This window comes from Hemitrygon akajei, chromosome 13 (genome assembly GCF_048418815.1).
Source record: "Hemitrygon akajei chromosome 13, sHemAka1.3, whole genome shotgun sequence".
In the NCBI taxonomy this organism is placed as follows: domain Eukaryota; kingdom Metazoa; phylum Chordata; class Chondrichthyes; order Myliobatiformes; family Dasyatidae; genus Hemitrygon; species Hemitrygon akajei.
The window spans coordinates 46,118,816-46,143,652 of NC_133136.1; the positions used below are offsets into that span (position 1 = coordinate 46,118,816).

The 24,837-nt window shown below is 41.5% G+C and overlaps 1 protein-coding gene across 2 annotated transcripts in view; it reads left to right on the forward strand.

Annotated features, from left to right (window-relative positions):
• Positions 1 to 13,739: 13,739 nt before the first annotated feature.
• The window catches only part of ppwd1 (peptidylprolyl isomerase domain and WD repeat containing 1), a 31,764-nt gene continuing 20,666 nt past the window's right edge, over positions 13,740 to 24,837 (forward strand). Inside the window, exons 1-3 of one of the 2 annotated variants that reach the window (XM_073064527.1) lie at positions 13,740 to 13,873; positions 18,173 to 18,275; positions 23,478 to 23,581. In XM_073064527.1, the coding sequence (XP_072920628.1) occupies positions 13,756 to 13,873; positions 18,173 to 18,275; positions 23,478 to 23,581 (325 nt within the window). In that variant the 5' untranslated portion in view covers positions 13,740 to 13,755. Of the gene's footprint in view, positions 13,874 to 18,172; positions 18,276 to 22,254; positions 22,519 to 23,477; positions 23,582 to 24,837 lie in introns of those variants that run through there. The other variant, XM_073064528.1, reaches the window with a different exon arrangement.

A 24,837-nucleotide genomic window follows, 5' to 3' on the forward strand; every position in this document is an offset into this window, starting at 1 on the left:
GTAATCTCGGGATTACTGCCTGTGCCACGTGACAGTGAGTATAGGAATAAAGTGAGGTGGAGGATAAGTGCGTGGCTGAGGGATTGGAGTAGGGGGCAGGGATTCAGATTTCTGGATCTTTGGGACTTATTTTGGGGCAGGAGTGACCTGTACAAAAAGGACGGGTTGCACATGAATCCAAGGGGATCAATATCCTGGCGGGAGAGTTTAAACTAGGATTGCTTGGGGGTGGGAACCAAACTGAAGAGATGGTTGGTTCACAAATAGAGAAAGCTTGGAGACAGTGCGAGAGGGAGGATAGGCAGGTGACAGAGAAGAGACATGCTCAGACCAATGGTTTGAGATGTGTCTATTTTAATGCAAGGAGTATTATGAACAAAGCAGATGAGTTTAGAGCATGGATTAGCACTTGGAGCTTTGATGTTGTGGCCCTTACAGAGACTTGGATTGCTTAGGGGCAGGAACGGTTACTTCAAGTGCCAGACTTTAGATGTTTCAGAAAGGACAGGGAGGGAGGCAAAAGAGGTGAGGGCATGGTACTGTTGACCAGATATAGTGTTGCAGCTGCAGAAAAGGTGGATGTCATGGAGGGATTGTCTACGGAGTCTCTGTGGGTGGAAGTTAGGAACAGGAAGGGGTCAATAGCTCTACTGGGTGTTTTTATATACAATAGTAACAGGGACATCGAGGAGCAGATAGGAAGACAGATTCTGGAAAGGTACAATAATAACAGGGCAGTTGTGGTGGGAGATTTTAATTTCCTAAATATTGATTGGTATGTCCCTAGAGCGAGGGGGTTTAGATCTGGTGGAGTTTGTTAGGTGTGTTCAGGAAGGTTTCTTGACACAATATGTAAATAAGCCAACAAGAGGAGAGGCTGTACTTGATCTGGTATTGGGAAATGAACCTGGGCAGGTGTCAGGTCTCTCAGTGGGAGAGCATTTTGGAGATTGTGATCACAATTCTATCTCCTTTACAATAGCATTGGAGAGGGATAGAACAGGCAAGTTAGGAAAGTGTTTAATTGGATTAAGGGGAAATATGAGCCTATCAGGCAAGAACTTGGAAGCATAAATTGGAAACAGATGTTCTCAGGGAAATGTACAGAAGAAATGTGGCAAACGTCTAGGGGATACTTGTGTGGTGTTCTGCACAGTTAAGTTCCAATGAGACAGGGAAAGGATGGTAGGGTCCAGGAACTGTGGTGTACAAAGACTGTTGTAAATTGAGTCAAGAAGAAATGAAGAGCTTATGAAAGGTGCAAAAAACTAGGTAATGATAGAGATCTAGAAGATTATAAGGGTAGCTGGAAGGAGCTTAAGAAAGAAATTAGGAGAACCAGAAGGGGCCATGAGAAGGACTTGGCGGACAGGATTAAGGAAAACCCCAAGGCAATCTACAATTATTTGAAGAGCAAGAGGATAAACCGTAAGAGAATAGGACCAATCAAGTGTGACAGTGGAAAAGTGTGTATGGAACTGGAGGAGATAGCAGAAGTACTTAATGAGTACTTTGCTTCAGTATTCACTACAGAAAAGGATCTTGGCGACTGAAAAGCTTGAGCATGTAGATATTAAGAAAGACAATGTGCTGGAGCTTTTGGAAAGCATCAAGTTGGATAAGTCACTGGGACTGGACAAGACGTACCTCAGGCTACTGTGGGAGGTGAGGGAGGAGATTGCTGAGCCTCTGGCGATGATCTTGGCAACATCATTGCAGACGAGAGAGGTTCTGGAGGATTGGAGGGTTGTGAATGTTGTTCCATTATTCATGAAAGGGAGTAGAGATAGCCCAGGAAATTATAGACCAGTGAGTCTTTCTTCAGTGGTTGGTAAGTTGATGGAGAAGATCCCGAGAGGCAGGATTTATGAACATTTGGAGAAGCATAATATGATTAGGAATAGTCAGCATGGCTCTGTGAAAGGCAGGTTGTGCCTTACAGCCTGATTGAATTTTTTGAGGATTGACTAAACACATTGATGAAGGTAGAGCAGTAGATGTAGTGTAAATGTATTTCAGCAAGGCATTTGATAAGGTACCCCATACAAAGCTTACTGAGAAAATAAGGAGGCATGGGATCCAAGGGGACATTGCTTTGTGGATCCAGAACTGGCTTGCCCACAGAAGGCAAAGAGTGGTTGTAGACGGGTCATATTCTGCACGGAGGTCGGTCACCAGTGGTGTGCCTCAGGGATCTGTTCTAGGACTCCTACTCTTTGTGATTTTTATAAGTGACCTGGATGAGGAAGCGGCGAGATGGGTTAGTAAATTTGGTGATGATACAAAAGGTTGGGGGTGTTGTAGATAGTGTGGAGGGCTGTCAGAGGTTACAGTGGGACATTGATAGGATGCAAAACTGTGCTGAGAAGTGGCAGATGGTGTTCAACACAGATAAGTGTGAGGTATTTCTTTTTGGTAGGTCAAATATGATGGCAGAATTTTGCATTAATAGTAAGACTCTTGGAAGTGTGGAGGATCAGAGGAATCTTGGGGTCCAAGTCCATAAGACACTCAAAGCTGCTGCACAGGTTAACTCTGTGGTTAAGAAAGCATGCGGAGCATTGGCCTTCATCAATTGTGGGATTGAGCTTCAGAGCCAAGAGGTAATGTTGCAGCTATATAGGACCCTGATCAGACCCCATTTGGAGTACTGTGCTCAGTTCTGGTCACCTCACTACAGGAAGGATGTGGAAACCATAGAAAGGTTGCAGAGGAAATTTACAAGGATGTTGCCTGGATTAGGGAGCATGCCTTATAAGAATAGGTTGAGTAAACTCAGCGTTTTCTCCTTGGAGCGACGGAGGATGAGAGGCGACCTGATAGAGCTGTATAAGATGATGAGAGGCATTGATCGTGTGGATAGTCAGAGGCTTTTTGCCAGGGCTGAAATGGCACTGAAATGGTACGAAAGGGCACAGTTTTAAGGTGCTTGGAAGTAGGTACAGAGGAGATGTCAGGGGTAACTTTTTTATGCAGAGTGTGGTGAGTGCATGGAATGGGCTGCCAATGTCGGTGGTGGAGGCAGATACGATAGGGTCTTTTAAGAGACCCCTGGATAGGTACACCTAAGGTAAGGACACATTTGGCACAGCTTTGTGGGTCGAAGGGCCGGTATTGTACTGTAGGCTTTCTGTTTCTATGAATGCACATGAGATAGCCAGAATATTTATACTGACTGAATTAAGCAGTATTTTAATGCAAATGGGAAAATGGGAAACAAGTGCCAGTTTTGCTGAGTGCTATTGATGGAAGAGCTAGTGTTTGCTTAGAAGTTTAACTGCTCCAACCAGCTGAAATAAGTTTTGCCTATATCATGAAAGCAATGCAGGAACATTTAGAACTAAAACCACTGTTGATTGCAGAATGCTTTAGGTTTCATAAGTGGAATCAAAAGGAAGGGGAATCCATTTCCGCATACATGGCTGAATTATACAGATTGTCTGAGCATTGTCAGTTCAGTAATGGACTTAATGATGCATTAATGAGATTGGTTACATTGTGTAATCTTCTTGTAAGCACTCAAAATCGACTCCTAATTGAATCATAACTCAAACTTAAAAGAGCAATTGAAATCACTGTATCAATGGAAACCGCAGCTAGAGAAACAATTAAGTTGCAGTCAGGAATGAAAGTAAGTATGAACCCAGTACTGAAAGTAGATCAATATCCTCTATCCAGGACAGCTGAGGCCTACCTACAGAAGGAGATGGAAGAAGAGTCCAATGTTTTTCTCACCATCAACACTCACAAAGGGCTTTATTGCCATAATAGGCTTATTTTTGAAGTAACATCAGCACCTGCACTCTGGCAGTGTCTAATTAGAAACCCACCTAGCTGAACAAATTGTGCTACTATTGTGCACACTACTATTGCTCACATACACCACACCAATGCAGTTTAAAGGCAAAACTTGCAGAAATTGCCAAAAAGTAGGACTCATACTGTACAAATAGTATGTCAGACAGAGAAAATTAAATGGACTGCACAAGGAAGAGAAGAAAGTAAAAAGTTATGTTGCAGTTTCTAAAGGAGCATTAATCTGCATACTATTGTTAAAAATCTGATAATGAGAGTGACACAGGACTGAGTAGCCTTGAGATTTACAATGTGAAAACTAACAAGAGACAAGCAATATGGCTTACAGCAGAAATGAGTGGCACATTAATTAAAATGGAATTGGACACTGGCTCAGCTGTTTCAGTCATTCCAATAAATGAGTTTGAATGGCATTTGACAGATACTGAATTGTAGCCTGCAGATATCCAACGATGAAATTATACTGGAGAAAAGATAACTCCTGTGGGAATGACATTCATAAGAGTAAAATACAACAACCAAGACGTCACATTGGACTTATATGTAGTAAAAACATTTTGGGGTCATGACTGGCTGAGACAACTACAACTTGTTTGGAGATCCATCCACCATTTGCATGCCACATCCCCTGCAATAGAGTCATCTGAAAGTGAATTTCAGATAAGTACTGGATGATACCTCTGCAGTGTTCAGGGATGGCATTGAAAAACTCAAACATATCAAGGGAAAAATCATGTTAAGTGAAAATGCCATATTCAAGCTTTACAAAGGAAATATGGTTCTTTATACCATCTGTCATAAAGTAGCCAATGAGCTAGACAGTACGAAGGCTGATGGAACTCTTTCCAAGGTTGATGAGAGCCCAGGGACAATGCCAGTGGTCCCAATCACCATAAACAATGGGTCTATCAAGATTTGTGGTGATTTTAAGGTCACTGTCAACCCAGTACTGAAAGAAGATCAACACCCTCGTCCCAGGATAGATTATATCTCTGAAAAACTTTCTGGAGGAAAACACTTCAACAAAATGTGCTTAGCTAAGGCCTATCTATGGATGGAGATGGAAGAAGAGTCCAAATTATTTCTCACCATCAATATCCACAAAGGGCTTTGACACTATAATAGGCTTATTCTTGGACCAGCATCTGCACCTGCACTCCGGCAGAAAGCTATGGACCAGGAGTTGCAAGGCTGACCAGTATTACATAGATGACATTGTTGTTACTGGTAAGGATGACAAGAAACATCACCAAAATCTCAAGGCAGTGTTAAAAAGATTAGAACATTATGGTCTCTATAACACCAAAACATAAAATTAATTGAAAGCAAATACACAGAGCCGGGAATAACTTGTGCACGTTCTTAGTTTTTCTTTTAACAAGACACGCAAGTATGACATGGTGGCGTGCTGACATATGCCATGCATGTAGCTGTATATATAACCTGTAATTAATTATTTAAATAACAAAGAATGCTTATGTAAACAACACAGTATTTACGATATTACTCAAATATTACTGAAATAATAAATACACAACTCTTCCCTGCTTAACTGTAAATTCAAACTCAATATAGAATGTATCTCAATTTATATACAAATGTGTATATATGTTATACTATATAATACAACTACTATATGGACATCTACAGCATAGTAAATTTTAAATTGTCCCATTCAGGCCTGAAGATTTAATTGCTGTGGAGGCTTTCTTAGACATGGGATAACAGCTTTCCTATCAAGGGGATCACTCTGCTTGACAGGTGAGACATGTGGCTGCGAAACAACCTCAGATTCTGGGGCCTCCTCTGTGGTGGCTGTAAGAGTTGACTCTGGGACTGCGTGTTGTTCTGACAGTTCTGGCCACCTTAACGGTGCACGACAAGCTGCCTAATCTGCTGATCTATCCCAGCTACCAGATAAAGCTTTGACCCAACACTTTCATTTTGAACATGTCTAGATGACCTATATGTAGCTCCTCCAACACCTTAGTTCTCAGCTTAAATGGGACAACAACTCTCAATCCCCACATAATTCTGCGACTCATTCCAGCCATTTTTCATTGTCGTGTAGTCCTGAGACAGCAGGAGCTTCTCTGGTTTCCCTTTGGATCTACTCTGCCATAATAGGGAGACTTTCAATTTGTATTAAGGAGAACACATCAGGAGGTGGATACTGTTTTATAATTTTTTTCATTAGTTCCTTTTCCAAGGGTAAACAAGACAATCCATCAGCATTTCCATGATTATTCGTGCTTTTGAATTTGATCTTGTAATTGTGTATTCCAAGAAACAGAACCCAACTCTGCATTTGTGCTGCTACTGTTAATGGAGCACCCTTTTGTGGATTGAAAATAGACACCAATGGTTGATTATCAGTAATGAGGGTAAAATCTCTCCCATACAGGTACTGGTTGAAATGGTTTACACCCCAACTGGACACAAGGCTTCACTGTCAAACTGTGCATACTTTTTCTCTGTAGTGTAGTGCAAAGGCTGTGGGGCATTCACTTGCATGACTCATAACATGAGACGTGACTGCACCTGTACCATAAATTGAAGCTTCATAGATAAACTCTACTGGATGATGTGAATATTAATATGTGAATACAGTGTCTCCTTTACCTTCTGGAGAGCCACCTCACACTGCTTTGTCCATTGCCACTTCTTCCTGATCTGTAGCATTGAGTTCAAGGGGTGCAGCACCATAGCCAGGTTTGACAAGAATCTGTTGTAGTGATTGACAAATCCTAAAAAGGGCCGCAACTGTGACATGTCCTTTGGCCTTGAGACATCCATCACAGCTTGAATTTTTTCAGCACACTTGTGTAATCTTTGTGTGTTGATGGTGTGACCACAGTGATACTTGGTTTAAAGAATTTTCACTTGTTACGTCATGCTTTAAAGCCATAATGTTCAGCCCTGCAGCAGCTGGTCCATAGTCTTCTGCCAGAGAGCAGGTACTGATGCTATCTCAAAAATAAGCCTATTATAGCAGTAAAGCCCTTTGTGAGTGCTGATGATGAGAAAAACTTTGGACTCTTCTTCTATCTGCATCTGTAGGTAGGCCTCTGCTAAGTCCACTTTTTTTAAGTGTTTTTCTCCAGAAAGAATTGCAAAAATAGCCTCTATCCTGGGCAGAGGGTATTGATCCACTTTCAGTACTGGGTTAAAGGTGGCCTTAAAATCACCACAGATCCTGAAAGACCCATTTTGCTAGGTTACTGAGATCTCCAAAGTTGCCCATGTGCTCCACTCAACCTTGGAAAAAATTTCTTCAGCCTCCATGTCATCTGGCTCACTTGCTATATTATCATGGATGGTATACAGAACCAGAAAGGCTTTTTTAAAACTTAGGTGTGGCAATTTCACTTAACACTGTTTTACCCTTGATACATTGAATTTTCTAATACCATCTTTGAACACTGCTGTGGCATCATCCAATACCTTTCTTAATTTGAGTTGTTTATTCTATTGCAGGGGTCATGGCATGCAAATTGTGGGTGGATCTCCAATCAAGTTGTATTTTTCTCAGCCAATCATGACCCCACAATGCTGGCCTTCTTGATTTTGCCTCATAAAAGCCTAATGTGGCTTGTTGGTCATTGTATTTCACTGTTTTGAATGTCATTCCCACAGAAGTTATCTTTTCTCAAGTTTAAGTTCTTAGTTGGGTATCTGCAGGTTACAGTTCAGTATCTTTGAAATGCTGTTCATTTTGTGGAATGACTGAAACAGCCGAGGCAGTGTCCAATTCCATTTTAATTGATTTGCCAATCACTTTCGGTGTAAGCCACATTGCTTGTCTCTTGGTAGTTTTCACATTTTAAATCTCAAGGCTACTCAGTCCTGAATTATTGATTACCTGACTGGCAGACCACAGTACGTGCGCTTGCAACACTGTGTGTCAGACAGAGTGGTCAGCAACACTGGGGCTCCTGACTGGGACTGTCCTGTCTCCCTTTCTCTTCACCATCTACACCTCGGACTTCAACTACTGCACAGAGTCTTGCCATCTTCAGAAGTTTTCTGATGACTCTGCCATAGTTGGATGCATCAACAAGGGAGATGAGGCTGAATACAGGGCTACGGTGGGAAACTTTGTCACATGGTGCAAGCAGAATCATCTGCAGCTTAATGTGAAAAAGACTAAGGAGCTGGTGGTGGACCTGAGGAGGGCTAAGGCACCAGTGACCCCTGTTTTCATCCAAGGGGTCAGTGTGGACATGGTGGAGGATTACAAATACCTAGGGATATGAATGGACAATAAACTGGACTGGTCAAAGAACACTGAGGCTGTCTACAAGAAGGGTCAGAGCCGTCTCTATTTCCTGAGGAGACTGAGGTCCTTTAACATCTGCCGGACGATGCTGAGGATGTTCTATGAGTCTGCGGTGGCTAGTGCTATCATGTTTGCTGTTGTGTGCTGGGGCAGCAGGCTGAGGGTAGCAGACACCAACAGAATCAATAAACTCATTCGTAAGGCCAGTGATGTTGTGAGGGTGGAACTGGACTCTCTGACGGTGGTGTCTGAAAAGAGGATGCTGTCCAAGTTGCATGCCATCTTGGACAATGACTCCCATCCACTCCATAATGTACTGGTTAGGCGCAGTACATTCAGCCAGAGACTCATTCCACCGAGATGTAACACTGAGCATCATAGGAAATCATCCCTGCCTGTGGCCATCAAACTTTACAACTCCTCCCTTGGAGTGTCAGACACTCTGAGCCAATAGTCTGGTCCTGGACTTATTTCCACTTGGCATGATTAACTTATTATTATTTAATTATTTATGGTTTTATATTGCTACATTTCTACACTAGTCTTGGTTGGTGCGGCTGTAATGAAACCCAATTTCCCTCGGGATCAATAAAGTATGTCTGTCTGTCTGTCTATCACTCTCACCATTATCAGATTTTTCATCAGCAGCATGCAGATTAGTGCTCTTCTAGAAACTGCATCTTGTCTTTTTATCTTTATCTCTTCCCTGTGCAGTCCATTTAATTTTGTCTACCTGACATGTTCCTTGTATGTGTCTTATTTTGTGGCACTATCTGCAAGTTTCACCTTTAAACCTACATTACTTTAGTGTATGTGAATCCCTGCATCAAGAGTAACACAATTTGTTCAGCTAAGGTGATTTCTATTTAGACTTTGTAATTTTGTTTACGCTCACTTTCATTCCTGACTGCAACTCAATTGCATAATTGTCTGCCGTTTCCATTGATGCAGCTATTTCAACTGCTCTTTTGATTGTGTTTCAATTAGGAGACATTTTTGAATGTTTTCTTGTAAGATTCCGCAAACTAAAGTGCACCATTATGCCCATCATTCAACTGACAATGTTCAAACAATTTCTTCAATTCAACCACATACGGTGAAATGGTGTCCCCTTCCTTTTGATTCTGCTAGAGAAACCTAAAGTGCTCTGCATTTAACAATGGTTTTGATTCCAAATGTTCCTGCATTACTTTCATGATACAAGCAAATGTAATTTCAGCTGGTTTGACTGGCTACTGTGCTCGATCCCTTGAACTCATTACTACAGATCCGGGAGAAACGGCAATGGACAAAGCAGCGTGAGGTGGCTTTTAAAAAGGTAAAGGAAATGGTGATGTCAGACAATGTACGCACATATTATGATCTGCATTGTCCAGTGAAGCTTGCCTGTGACACATCACATTATCGTACAGGTGCAGTCTTGTCTCATTTATGAGTGCTGGAAGTGAATGCCCCATAATATTTGCATCACGTTCCCTTACCACTGCAGAGAAAAATTATGCACAGATTGACAGAAAGGCCTTGAGTGTGGCTTGGGGTGTGAAACATTGTAACACATACTTGTATGGGAGAGAGTTCACCCTCATTACTAATCATCAACCAATAATGCAAATTGAAGATCTCCCTGTTACAGCAGAGATGATCTAAAGGGAAACTGAAAAAGACCCCCACACAGTCTCAGGTCTATATGGCCACCCAAAGTGGCTGGTACATGCTGCAGGTGTCCCAGTTCTCCCATTATTACCAGCACCAGGATGAACTTGCCCTTGACGGGGGTTACTTTATGTGGGGATTGAGAGTTGTTGTACCATCCAAGCTGAGAGCTGAAGTGTTGGGGGAGCTACATGCCAGTCACCTAGACGTGGTCAAATTGAAAGAATTGTCTTGAAGCTCTGTCTAGTGGCATGGAATAGATCAGTATATCGAACAGCTTGCACTGTTTGGGATGGCAACATGCCCAGAAGATACCGAGACCATCTTGGGGAAGAAAGGAGAAATGAGAAGAAAGCTACTTCCTGCAGTCCTAGAGTCAACTCCTACAACCAGCACAGAGGAGGCCCCAGAATCCAAAACTGTTTCAGAGTCAAGTTTCTCTTGTCAGGCAGAGTGACCACCCCCCCCCCCATCCCCCCAAATCAGGAAAGGCATTATCCCACAAGAGTAAGAAATCCTCCACAGCAACTAAATCTTCAGGCCTGAATGGGACAACTTAAAATTTACTCTGCTGTGGATGTGTATATAGTCGATATATTGTACTGTATACTGCGTAATATGTAGATGACTAAAGAGCAATACGTTACATATCTGAGTTGAGTTGCATTCTATATTGAGTTGGTTTATAGCTAAACAGGGATGAGTGTTGTGCATTTAATTTTTCAATAATATTTGAGAAGTATTGTAAATATATTGTTTGATTAAGCATTTTTGTTGTTTACATAATGTATTGCATGTTATATGTAAAAGTACGGGAATGGCAAACACCATCATGCCATCAGGTCATAAGTTCAAGCCTTGCTTAAAGTAAAAATGAAACTAAGGCTCGCATCTCTCAGGCTCCTTTACTTTCCTTACAACTAGTTTTATGTTTTGAAGTTACAAACCACAGTCTTTGGGTGAGACAATTTAAACACTCTTACTCTCTTTAGCATTATTTTGCAATGTTATTTGCCCTTAATTTCTCTGTCTTTCACTTCCTTTCCTGCTTTCTGTCCTTGGTTCTATCCTTATTTTCACTTAAGAGTTGTACTCCCAGAAGCAGGCCTTTTAGCCCACCAGCTCAACGCCGACCATTAAGCACCCATCAATTCTAATCCCATTTACCAGTACATGGTCTATAACTTTCTATGTCTTGGCAATTCCAGTACTCGTCTAGATAGTTCTTCAATATTGTAACAGTACTGCATGCATCAACCCTTCAGGCAGTGCTTCCAGGTTTTAACAACTCCGAGTGGAAAAAAGCTACATTACAGATACACTCTATCCGAGCCTATGTTCTCTAGTGTTAGATACGTCTGGGAAGGGGAGGAACTTACTTTCTACTCCTTACATGCCCCTCATAATTTTTATCCTTCTATCAGGTCCCTGATCAGCCTTTTCTGCTCCAAGAAAAACAAGTCCAGCCTATCCAGACTCTACCTAACTTAAACTTCCTTCGCAAGAAACACCTTACTAAATTTCCTCTGTATCCTCTCAGTCCTTTCTATGTGATGCTTACCATATTACAGCTGAGTTCTAACCAATGGTTTATAAAGATGTACTACAAATTCCCTTCTCTTATATTCGACGCTCCAGCTAATGAAAGTAAATATCCTGTATGCCTTATTCACCACATTATGAACCTGTACTGCCACCTTCAGGAATCCTTAGACTTGTACACCTAGGTCCCTTTGTTCTTCAATAACCCCTTGAGTCCTATCATTCACTCTGTATGTTCGCCCCTCATTAGTTCTCTGAAAATGCAACATATTTCTCTTATCAGGAATAAATTCAAACATCCTCTGCTCCACCCATAGACTATCCTTATCACTATGAACAACATCATGAATTTACTTATCTGGGAATTTATTAATCTAATCTCTTACTACATTCAAGGCCACATAGACAATAAGGGGTTTTAGCAGAGATCCCTGTGGTACACCACTGGCCAGTCTTCCAATCATAAAAAATACCCTACTCGGTGCCCTCATGAATATATTTTGTTACCATTTTGAAAAAAATGAAATTGATTAATACAAGATCTACAAGTAACAAAGTCATATGGATTATTACGTTCTCCAGCTTTATGTATTGCAAGCTTTCTGTGTGCATAAGAAACAGCCATTTCAGCCTATCATTTACATTCATCTTTTAACTTTTTTCCCCTGCTGGTATAGTGTGGCCTGTTGGACAAATCATTAGCTTAATTGCTTGTAATGCATTACCTAGATAAAGATGCTTAAGTCATTTGACACAAACTAAAATTCTTCATTTTTTGTGCTAATTGTGTTCTTTCTTATAAGGATTGTGTATAGATTTTCTTGTAAATGCCACTTAGATGATGCTATATACCCTTGATGCTGCTGCAAGTATTTCATTGCACTTATGGATTAACTTTGATCCCATTTTAACAGAGATATCCTTTGTTCTACCCATTCCTTCTCTCGTAATGAAAACTAATTTGATTTCTCTCTTTCCTAGTTCTGATGAAGAGTCTGGTTCTGAAACGTTAACCATTTCTCTTTCCAACAATGACTTGATAGGTATTTTCAACATTTCCTGTTTAAATCCACTACAGCCTATCGTTGATTATTCACTCACGACAGCTTGGGATTCATTTTGGGCATTTATCTCCTTTTAATCCCAGTAAGATATTTAATGTTTTTAATGATAAAAATGTTTAAATTTCACTGTCCTCTTCCCTGAATTGTTTAACTACAACTTCTTTCACCTTTGTGAATACAGATAAGCTTTTCATTCAAGACCTCATTTCTAGCTCCATGGAAGGACCATCACTTTGGTTCTCACAAAGCTTTCCTCTTTCCATTTCCTTGCATAGGATATTATTTAGAATAACTTTAATAAACATACCCTACCCCCAGTACATCAGCCCCAGCCCTACCTGCAAAATACAGTATTGTACTTGAACCAATCCTAATTTCCCTAAAACCCTTCAAATCTCCCCGGAATTTAATCCCTCTTTCTTGCACATTTTCTCCAGCCACATCCATGCATCACTTCCATCCCTCTCCCTTTTATAATTTCTTTATCTCCATCTCAGGGAATAGACTATTAACCAGTATCTATTAAAAATCTACTGACTTGCAAAGCTGCCTTGACTACACGTCTTCCCATCCTGTCACTTGCAAGAACAGTATTCTTTTTTCTCCGTTCTTCTCCACATCTGTCCTCAAGATACAATGCATATGAGGTGGCATCCATTTTCAGAAACCCACACACCTCTCCCTCTGCTTTCCCTTCTCACCTCCCTTTTATTCCACGCTCCACCTTCCTTTATCAGATTCCATCATCTTCAGCACTTTGTCACTTCAACCCATCATCTCCCAGCTTTAAAAACCGCACCCACACTCCCTTCCCCATCTCCTCATCAACCCTATGGATTCACCTGTGACCTCTTGCCCCATCCCCTTCCAGCCACCTTCTTATACGGTATCCGCCCCCGCCCCACCACCTTTCAGTCCAGATAAAGGATTTTAATTCAAAACGTGAACTGTCTATTCCTTTCTATGCTGCTTGACCCGCTCAGTTCCTACGGCATTTTATGCGTTGCTACACATTCGTCCAGTTTATTTATTGTCCTGCTTCTAGGACAATAGCCACTAGGTCATGACTCTCATTGCACCACCAAAACCATACCACTGCTTTACCACACCTTTTCCAAATTTTCTAATGTAGTGTTTAAAAAGCAGTACAATTTTTTTTTCGTTTTTCTTTCCCCGCTTTTACAAACACTCCACGTTAGCCAACCCAAACACACAAATACCACACAGTCTACCCGCGGAGTCGGGATCGAACTCGCACCTCCAGTATTCCGAGCTGGGGAGTGTTAATCACAGCACTAACTAGCCGGCTCACCCCACGCCCATTGTCGCCTTATTCTGACGTTCACCCTTCTTTCAGGAACCAATCATGCGAAAGGTGAGAGGTTACAGCGTTGCCGCAACATGGAGGCGCCCACGAAGAGGCGAGGGTCGTCCGGCGAGGGGAGTGGGCCGGAGTCGGCAGACGAGGAATGGGTGGGCCCGCTCCCCACACAGGCGCTCCGCGTCAAGAAAAGGAAAGGTAAAGTGCTGCACGACTCGCCTTCGATCATCGACTGTGACTGTATGTTGCCTTAGGAAAATGCGCGGGACTGCAGAAGGAGAAGAGTTGGTCGAAACATTTGTGATAGATGATCAAACCCGGTTTAATAATAGTTGAGGACTTGATTTTGTTGAAGGGTACTGGGGATGAACTGTTCAGTCCATCAGATGCACCTAGCCCAGAGAGTAGAACGTGCAAGGGTGGGAGGTGGAACAGACTCTTGGGCTTAAGATGTCTGTGATTGACATGATACTCGTTTAAACGGATCCCCACTGTCTACACAAGATCCACGCCCTTCTGTGGCCGGGGATAAATTTTTGATTAACTGGTAGGCTCTGTTTGCCGCCAGTTCAATAGTGAAGGAGAGTACAGAAGATATGAACTCATTTCTTCTACTTGGACAGTTCCTCGGGATCGGAGACAACTTGCTTCCAGTGTAATTTTGTGGATTCCAAAGTGACTGACTTGCTCAAAGTTGGGTCAAGAGGTGCTTGATAAGTGTGGTGGGTGGCTCATTTGTGGGACTTATGCTTCTTTTGTCAGACTCCTGGCCATCGAACCTGCCTAGTTATTCAATATGACCATGGCTGATCTTTGCGGGTCTCAACTCCCCTTCTGTGCCAGTTTCCCCGTACACCTCAATTCTTGATATTTCAAAAAGGTGTCTACCTTCCCCATGAGTACGTTCCTTGATCCAGTCTCCACGGCTCTCCATGGTAGAGAATTGGAATGGGTTTATGAAAGATCTCAGCCGAAATTTCAACTTTCCTGCATAGATAACACACACAAAATGCTGAAGGAAGTCAGCAGGTCAGGCAGCATCTCTGCAGAGGAATAAAGAGTCAATGTTTTGAGCCGAGACCCTTCATCAGGGCTGGAAAGGAAGAAGTAAAAAGCTAGAGTAAGAAGGTGGTGGGAGGGGAAGGAGTACAAACTGGAAGGTGACAGTGAAACCAGGTGAGGGGGAAGGTAGGTGGGGGGGGGATGAAGGGAGAAGCTGGGAGTTAGGTGGAAAAGGTAAAGAGCTGAAGAAGAAGGACTCGGAGAGAAGAGGAAAGTGGACCATGGGAAGGAGGAAGGGCATCAGAGGCAGGTGATAGGCAGGAGAGGAGACGAGAATGGGTAAGAGGGAGTCAGAATGGGGAATGCAAAATGAGAGAAAGGGGTTGGGGGAGAAATTACTGGAAGTGGAGGGAATTGATGTTCATACCAGTGGGTTGGAGGCTATCCAGACAGAATGTGAAGTATTAATCCTCCAACTGAGAGTGGCCTCATTCTGGCAGTAGAGGAAGCCATAGACCAACATATGGGAATAGGGAGTGTCTTCCAGATGAAAAAAAATACTTCACTTGCTAGTCTGTTGAGGTCAGTTAGTGTATCCTGTGCTCCCAATGCAACCTCCTCGACATTAGACACGACGTAGATTGGGAGACCACTTTGTCAAGCACCTTCACTCCATCTGCATTGGAGAGGATTTCCTGGTGGTCAACCATTTTAATTTTACTGCCCTTTCACATTCCAATGTGCCAGTCCATGGCCTCCTCTACTGCCAGGATGAAGCCACTCTCAGGTTGGAGGAGCAACACATCATATTCCGCCTGGGTATCCTCCAACCTGACTGTATGAGCGTGGATTTCTCTAACTTCGGGTAATTTCTCCCCTCCTCCCCCGCCCCCCCCCCCCTTTTTTCCATTCCCTATTCCAGCCCCTCTCTTGCCCTTCCTCTTCTTGGCTGCCTATTACCTCCTTCTGGTCCCTGTCCTCCTTCCTTTTCTTTCATGGCCACTCTCCTCTCTAATCAGATTCCTTCACCCCTTTACCTTTTCCACATCACCTCCCTCCTCACTTCATTCCCTCTTCCCCACCCAGCTTCCCCCTTACCTGGTTTCACCTATCACCTTTCAACATGTACTCTGCCTTCTACCCCCACTTTATTATTCTAGCTTCTTCTCCCTTTTCAGTCTGATGAAAGGTGTGAAATGTTGGTTCTTTATTCCTCTCCACAAATGCTGCCTGACCTGAGTTCTTCCAGCATTTTATGTGTATTACCCCAGATTTCCAGCATCTTTAGAATCTCTTGTGTTTATGATTTGTCTCTCATAAATGCTGCCTACCTGCTGAGTTCCTCTTAAAAAGTTTTGTTTGTTATTGCCACATGTACTGAGATACAGTGAAAAGCTGGTCTTAAAAATCTGTTTACACTGACCAGTTAATTACGCAGTGCATTAGAGTAACACCTACAGAGAACTTGTAGGGCGGGTGGACAGTATGGTGCAAGGTAGATTGTGAGGACAATGGTTCTATCTTATATTAGGGAACATTTAACAGTGGGGTGGATGCTATCTTTGAGACTGGTGGTATGTGCGTTCAGGCTTTTTTTTAACTTCTGTCCATGAACAAAAGAGAATATGTCTGGGGTGGGTGGGGTCTTTGATTATGTTTGGTGCTTTACTAAGGCAGTGAGTAGTATAGACAGAATCCATGGGGGAGAAGGCCTGTTACTGTGATGTGCTCCCCGCAGTTTCTTGTTGTCAACAGGGCAGTTGCCATTTCAAGCCAGAATTCTTTCTATGGTGCATCGATAAAAAGAGTTAGCAGGGATATGAGATTCATCACACTCTATTTTAAAATACAGGCCCCTTGTAACTATGACCCCTCATTTGAAAGTCTTCCATCCAGGTGTCTGTATGCTTCCAAGCATATTGTTGTCATTCCCAAAATCATCCCAGGTGGTTTTCCATTTTGTGCAGTTATGATCCAGAGATTCACAAGAATGAGTAGTTATTTCTTCAAAGATAACTTAGATTATTTTACCCAGAAATCTCTTTCTGTAGCAGAGCTCAGACTGGTGGGGTATTGGATAAGCAAACAATCTGAGTGTAACTGGACTGTGAAGTATTGGAATCTGATGCTGTCACTGCACAAAACCTTAGATGTTTATATCACTGCATGTAAAGAGGGCTAAAGAAATTAAATTATTTAGATGGATGCACAATATATGCATGCGAGTCAAGTATAAGGGAAAAAGATTGTGATGAAAAATGGTAAGGGATGAGGAAGATGCTGAGAAAGTTTGTTATAATGAAGAATGAACATAGAGTTGCAAGAAAAAGTTTATAAACCCTTTGTAGTTGCCTGATTTTCTGCATTAATTACTCATGAAATGTGGTCTGATCTTCATCTAAGTCGCAATAATAGGCAAACATAATCTCCCTAAACTAATAACACACAAGCAGTTGTACTTTACATGTCTTTATTGAGCGCATTGTTTAATTATTCACAGTCCAGGCTCGAAAAAGTTTGTGAACTCTTGTATTTAATAATGGGGAGAACCTCTTTTAGTAGCAACAACTTCCACCAAATGTTCCCTGTAGATGCTGATCAGAGTTGTACGATGGCGAGGGGGAATTTTAGACCATTCCTCACAAATCTGTTTCAATTCATCGATTTTTCTGTGCAGCAGATTTTTTTATTTTTGGAGAGCAATGGCTTCCTCTGTGGTGTTCATCCATGAGCACCATTCTTGTTCAGTGTTCTTCTTTTGAACAGATACTTTTAGCAAGTTCTAGTGATCTCTGCAGGTCTTTTGCTGTTATCCTTGGGTTCTTTTTCACCTCCTTCAGCATTGCATGTTGTGCTCTTGGTGTGATCTTTGCAGGATATGCCCATTCCTAGCTTATTTAATTGAAGCAATAGCAGCCAGATATTAGGATTTTTTACATTTGTATTTTAGGCCATAAAAGATTTTGAGAAGTAACTGAAAACTTGTCAAAAAGTTTTTTTTGAGAACTAGTAGTTAACTGTATTGACCAAGTCTTGATGACTTAGTTCCTGGGAGACATAAAATGGAATTGTACTAAAATATTCGTAGGTAGAGAAAATTTAAAAAGTACATTAAAAGGAACAATAACACACACAAAATGCTGGTGGAACACAGCAGGCCAGGCAGCATCTATAGGGAGAAGCGCTGTGGACGTTTCGGGCCGAGACCCAGGGATATTATTGTGCATTTTATTTATATATTTGAAACTCAGACCTTAAACTGAGTTTAATTTCATCATAAATGTGTTGTACCTCCAGTTGTTGAACATGGGAATGCTAAAGCGAGAGTGTGTCCTTTCTGTTTGAACAGGATTACTTTTGAGTTTTGTGGAGAATTAATAAAAATATTCAGTTTCTAAGTTTTCAACTTGCCACCCACTTGAGAATATTTGTTATGAATTATTTAGTATATCTGTTAAGGTTAAAAATGCATATCATTTGTCTTTCTCTTCTCAGTTCTTGATTTCGAGCATGTGTATTTGGATAACTTGCCCAGTGCTTCAATGTATGAACGTAGCTATATGCACAGAGATGTTATAACACACATAGTGTGCACCCGGTAAGACCTGCTTTCACTTGTTTTATTTCAAGTAGAAAACTAAAACTTAATTTGATATAAAACTTGAAGTGTTTTGATGTTTATTGCTATATATGGAAGTTTTCCTGGTGTAGAACTACACTCAGTGGCCACTTTATTACATGCCTCCTGTGCCTAATGTAATGGCTGCAGGGTAATTGTTCATGGTGTTCTGCTGCTGTAGCCCTTCCACTTCAAGGTTCAATGTGTTGGAAGTTCAGAGATGCTCTTCTGCACACCATGGTTGTAACATTACTGTCATTTTCCTGTCAATTTGAACCAGTCTGGTCGTTCTTCTGACCTCTCTCATTAACAAGACATTTGTGCTCACAGAACTGCTGCTCACTGGATGTTTCTTTTTTCTCGTACTATGCTCGGTACATCCCAGGAGATCAGTAGTTTCAGAGATACTCAAGCCACCCTGTCTGGCACCAGCGATTATTCCATGGTCAAATTCACTTGGATCACATTTCTTCCCCATTTTGATGTTTGGTCTGGACAACAACTGACCAAGTCTGCATGGTTTTATGCACTGAGTAGCTGATTGGGCGTTTGTATTAATGAGCAGGTGTGCCTAATAAAGTGACTACTGAGAGTATAAGCTATTTTGCACAATATAGAAATGTGGTAAATGTTAAGGCTTCTATTAGATGAGGGTTGGAAACGCATGACTGGGAAAGCTATAGAGCAGATACTGGAAAATGGGATTAGTATAGATAAGTGTTTGATTCCCAGCACAGATATGGAGGTTCAGAGAGCTTGTTCCCAAGTGGAAATTTAAGATAGTAATGATCAGTCCCTGTAGTCATTCAAACTTGTGATTTCTTTTCATATTTCTCTTCTGAAGTTCCATGCTATTGATTTGAAATCAATATTCTTCGTGCTTGGCTGCTTTTCCCTCCTTCCTTCCATGTACTGTGCACCCCTCCAATTTTCCATCTGTCCTTCATGCCTCCCTCTGCACCTTCCGGTTCTTCACCTTAATAGTCCTATGTACTCTCATACTCTTGGTGGGGGACTGAAATTCATTGAGTTACGTGCGGGGCTGTTCCTCAGCTTACCTTCTCTCTTGCTGCTCAGTCATTGATGTAATTCATAATGGCCTCTTGTAAGCAGCAATTCACATTGTTGTGTCTCCATACATTTGCCCTAATCAACCACCTTTCCTGACTTTCATTCCTCTGATGCATTCCATTTAAAATATTTAACTGAAATTCCTTCACAGTCTTCTCTCACTTTAAGTTCTCCAAGCCTTTAAAGCTGTTTTTACGGATTGTCTTAAAGGTACATCTTACAGGCATTTGAAAACCACAGCTCTTTCTCTCTTTCTCAAGCATTCAGATTCAGATTTACTTATACGTGTACATTGAAACATACAGTGAAATGTGTCATTTGCACTAATAGCCAACACACCCACAGATGTGCTTGGAACAGCTGGCAAATGTCTATCACACTTTCTGGCCCAACCAAGCATGCCCACAATGGCCTCTATAAGCTTAATTTCAAACTGAGCCTCAGCCCGTATGTCTTTTTCCCTTCGATGCTTTGTATCCTCTGCTATTTTATTCTATTTCTCAAGTCCCTCCGTCAATGTTTTCTGTACTGCTACTCACTTTACAAGGATTTGATAAAAGCTGATTATTTGGTGAAAAGCCCATTCTTTATAGGCTCTCTTTTCCCATACCTATAACAGCTGACTCCAGATCAGCATTTGGGGAAATGTAGAATGTCTGGTCCTAAAGATTATATTTTAAAAAAAAACATAAAATTACATGGGTTGCTTTTATCTAAGTAGGAGCAATGAAAGGATTGGGAGCTGAGTGAGGACTGCTACCCCAAGCCAATCTCTCTGACTGCCTCACTGCCCACAGCAGCATCTGGGTGACCAGAGCCTGCCCGGCCCACTTCTAAGGAACTGCATCTCACTGAAGGCACGTAAAGTTGTCTCTAGGCAGGAGAGCAATTGGAAGTGTAAGGTGGAGGAAAGGAAAGGTGCTGGTGGAGGTATGAAGAACAGGTGGAAAAGAGAGGGACGGATGTCTGGTGCATAGAGGAAGGAAGGGAAGAATAGCCTAGTACAGAAAATAAGGAGTGGGGGTGCAGAAGCTGGAATTTTAGGGTACCTAAGGACAGTGGGAGGGGCTAGTGATCGGGGAACACTGAATAAGAAAAGATTTGATTATGGAAAGGATTAACAATGAGAGGGATTGATGGGTTGTGCAGTGATGATACTCTGTTATATACGTGTGCATGTGCCTGTGTACACACACTTGCATTCATCCGTGTCCAGATCTATCTTTGTGCGTACAAGACCATAAGACAAAGGGACAGAAGTCAGCCATTCGCCCCTTCAAGTCTGCTCCGCCATTTCATCATGAGCTGATCCAATCTCCCCTTTAGTCCCATTCCCCCGCCTTCTCACCATAACCTTTGATGTCCTGACTGCTCAGATACCTATCAATCTGCCTTAAATACACCCAATGACTTGGCCTCCACTGCCACCCGTGGCAACAAATTCTATAGATTCACCACCCTCTGGCTAAAAAATTTTTTTTGCATCTCTGTTCTGAATGGGCGCCCTGCAATCCTCAAGTCATGTCCTCTCGTACTAGACTCCCCTACCATGGGAAACAACTTTGCCACATCCACTTTGTCCATGCCTTTCAACATTCAAAATGTTTCTATGAGGTCCCCCCTCATTCTTCTAAACTCCAAGGAGTACAGTCCAAGAGCAGTCAAACATTCCTCATATGTTAATCCTCTCATTCCCGGTATCATTCTAGTGAATCTTCTCTGACCCCTCTCCAATGTCAGCACATCCTTTCTTAAATAAGGAGCCCAAAACTGCACACAGTATTCCAAGTGAGGTCTTACCAGTGCCTTATAGAGCCTCAACATCACATCCCTGCTCCTATACTCTATTCCTCTAGAAATGAATGCCAACATTGCATTCGCCTTCTTCACCACCGACTCAACCTGGAGGTTAACCTTAAGGGTATCCTGCACGAGGACTCCCAAGTCCTGTTGCATCTCAGAACTTTGAATTCTCTCCCCATTTAAATAATAGTCTGCCCATTTACTTCTTCTACCAAAGTGCATAATCGTACACTTTCCAACATTGTAATTCATTTGCCACTTCTTTGCCCATTCCCCCAATCTATGTGCTGCTATTTGTGACACCTAGCATCTTGGACCTGCTTGTCACTGGACCAGACCTATGCTTTGTGAGGTCCGTGTAGTAACCGGGGTGCAGCAGCTGTTCTCTGTTATGAAACAGTCCTTTCGGGTGAGGTCACACTTCACCTACAAGACTGTCAGGGTCATCAACTGTATCCGGTGCTCCCAGTATGGCTTCCTCTACGTTGGTGAGACATAGATTAGGGGACCACTTTGTTGAGCACCTTCAGTCCGCCTGCAACAAGCAGGATTTCTCAGTAGCCAACCATTTTAATTCTACTGCCCTTCCCATTCAGACATGTCTGTCCATGCCCTCCTCTGCTGCCACAATGAGATCATTCTCAGGCTGGAGAAGCAACACCTAATACTCTACCTGAGTAGCCTCCAGTCTGATGGAATGAACATCAATTTCTCTCTCTCCTCCCCCCTCTTTTTCCATTCCCCTTTCTGTCTCCCCTTTTACCCCCTCTCTTCTCCTTTCCTGTCTATCACCACCCTCTGGTACCCCTCCTCCTTCCCTTTCTCCCATGGTTCACTCTCCTCTCCTCTCCTTTCCTATCAGATTCTTCTTCTTCGGCCCTTGGCCTTTTTTCACCTATCACCACTCAGCCTCTCACTTCATTTCCCCACCCCTCACCACCCTTCTTCACACGTTTCCTGTTTTGATGAAGGGTCTCTGCCTGAAACGTTGACTCTTTATTCCTTCCCATAAATGTTGCCTAACCCGAGTTCCCCCAGCCTTTTGTATATGTTAAAATATGTTGTCCTTAATGTTGAAGTTTAGGAGGAACATGAGGATTCTCATGGATGATCCCAGACTGGTCAGACCTGAATGTTGCTCCGCAATTGCACTTCATAACCTCAGGAGGTTTGATATTGATACTGTCACTCTAAGTGAGGCACAACAGACAGGAGATGACCAGTTCATGGTGATGGATACAGTTCCTGTGGAAGGGCATATGAGAGGAGGAAATCTGGCTTCAGTGGACGGGTTTTGCCATCAAGAATAACAGTCTGGATAGCTCATGACCCTGTGGCTCAGTCTAAGGTACATTCTAGTTATCAATGCATTTGCCTTAACTTTGGAAAATATATGGATGAGGCTAAGGAGTATTTCTGCTTCGGCCTCAGTGTGGAGGCAATGCAAGAAAATGGAAGAAATGCGACTTGTGTCACAGATTGTGATAAACTAATTTCCCAGGATGTCTTAAAAGCAGGCTACTTGGCATCTCCCTCTGATATCTTACTGACTCTGGGCCTTTTCTTTTTTCCAATGATCCTTTTGGAAATTGTATTTCCTTTCTGTATTGTCTCCCAAGTCTGTCAAATCCTCTATGACTTTTGCTGTCACTTTATCCTGTGTGTGTCCATGACTCCACAGCAAACTAACCAGGCTAGCTTCACTATTGACATGGAGTAAAAGGGCTCAAGTGCCAATAGAATAAATATCAAGGTGTTGGCAGTGGGTAGTATTTCTGCTGATAATCTAAATTTAGATGGAGTGGAATTTCAGTTACAAACTTTCAGCTAAAACGTGGGAATTCCTCGCCTATGTGTGCTTAACCTGGGCTCATTCTGTACCCTGAGGGGGTAACCTAAGAAAGTCTTCACTGTTGATTCATAATCACAGGTTGTTACTTAAATGTGCTGAAATGGAGTTAAGTGATTACTATGACAAATTTAATTTGCTCCAGTTCTAAAGTTCTGACCATAGGCATCAGAGATTTGTTGTTCTGATGAAAGGTTGTTGAAGTGAAATGTTTACTTTTGTATGTCTGCAAAGATGTCTGAATTTTTTGTTTTTATATTGTACTGTGGTATTTCATTCTCGGACAAGAATGTAGAGCCTTATTCACAGTTATGTAATTGAAATTATTATTGTGTCAAAAAGAATATGGCTCTTACTGTTAAATTTGTGGCTTTCAAGTCGAATCGCTGAATTTTTTCTCCTTTTGTGACAAAGCTGTGTTGCTGCTGACAAACTAATCCTACTCTGTAAATGTACAGGACAGACTTCCTCATAACTGCTAGTCAGGATGGACATATCAAATTCTGGAAGAAGAAGGATGATGAAGGGATAGAGTTTGTGAAGCATTTTCGGAGCCATTTAGGTAAAATGTTTTGGTATTCTAAGTTTTGTACATTTTATAGTTTAAAATCAGCGTTGTAGAAAATTTGTCTAGAGTCATTCTTTAAATGCAGAGAACTGAATGGGGAAGAAGACACTATATAATTGGCATTTTAGTGCTGAGACTTCAGTGATGCTGTGATAACGTGCAGGTACAAAACAATCAATACACTATCCAAAATGAAGGCTTTATCATGCTTTAAGTTTCAGGTGTGCAGTGCATATTGTAAGTAATTCTTGTGGTATGCTCCTGCTGTCCTGGATTTTGAGGTGAGAGGTTGCTGGTATAACATATGCATTTGACCATAAGATTAAAAGACCTTTGATATAATAAGAGTCTCATGACACAAATGTTGACAGAGGCTGTCATAACTGAAATTGTTTTTACCAACAAGTTCTTCTCGTAGAAATAATGCTAACATAATGGTTATACATTTTCAAATAAAATAATTTATGAAATCTTTTAATGTTATATTTCCCAGGACAAGGACTGCTATTTTGCCAGGATTAAGATTTAGAAGGTTTAAATTGCTACTGAAAAGACTAGATCACAATCTACAGAAATGAAGCAAGTATCTTGATTGCTTTCTGGATGGTGATTTTGTTGTGAAGGAAGAGTAGTGTCTTAACTTCCATTGATGATTTTTTTTTACTGAGTAATTTGCTGCATTTAAACTGATGGAGAATTCTTTATTTGGAACTTTGTAGGATAATGCATAAATATATGATTTAGCTACTTTCAGTTTTTTCTTTGTCATTTATCTTTAGCTATATATATATATATATATATATATTGCTGAATAGTTCTATTTTAAAAATTCAGGATTTGGTTAAAGATTTAATTGTAGTGGTGCTTCAGTGATTTTTGGATGCTATTTGGTAAACATTTTGTTTTGCTGTTTTCAGAAAATCAAAATTTTTCAGATTCTGAGGTCTGAGAAATTCCCAGAGGATGGAGAAATTCTCCGTGTGACATCCTTGGTCAAAAATATGTAACCACTGGTTTATGGTCTGTTATTGGTAAAATATTAGAAATGGTCATTAGAGAAGCACCTTCCTAATGTTTTGGTATTATAATCTAATCAAAGACCTATATCATGGCTTCATGAATTTGTTTGAGTTCCTTGAAGAAGTATCAGCAAGTGTAGATAAAATGTAGCCAGTAAATGTAATATACTTGGTTTCACAAAAAATTATTTTGCAAGATAAGAACTTGGGTGTTGGGATAAGATAAAGGAT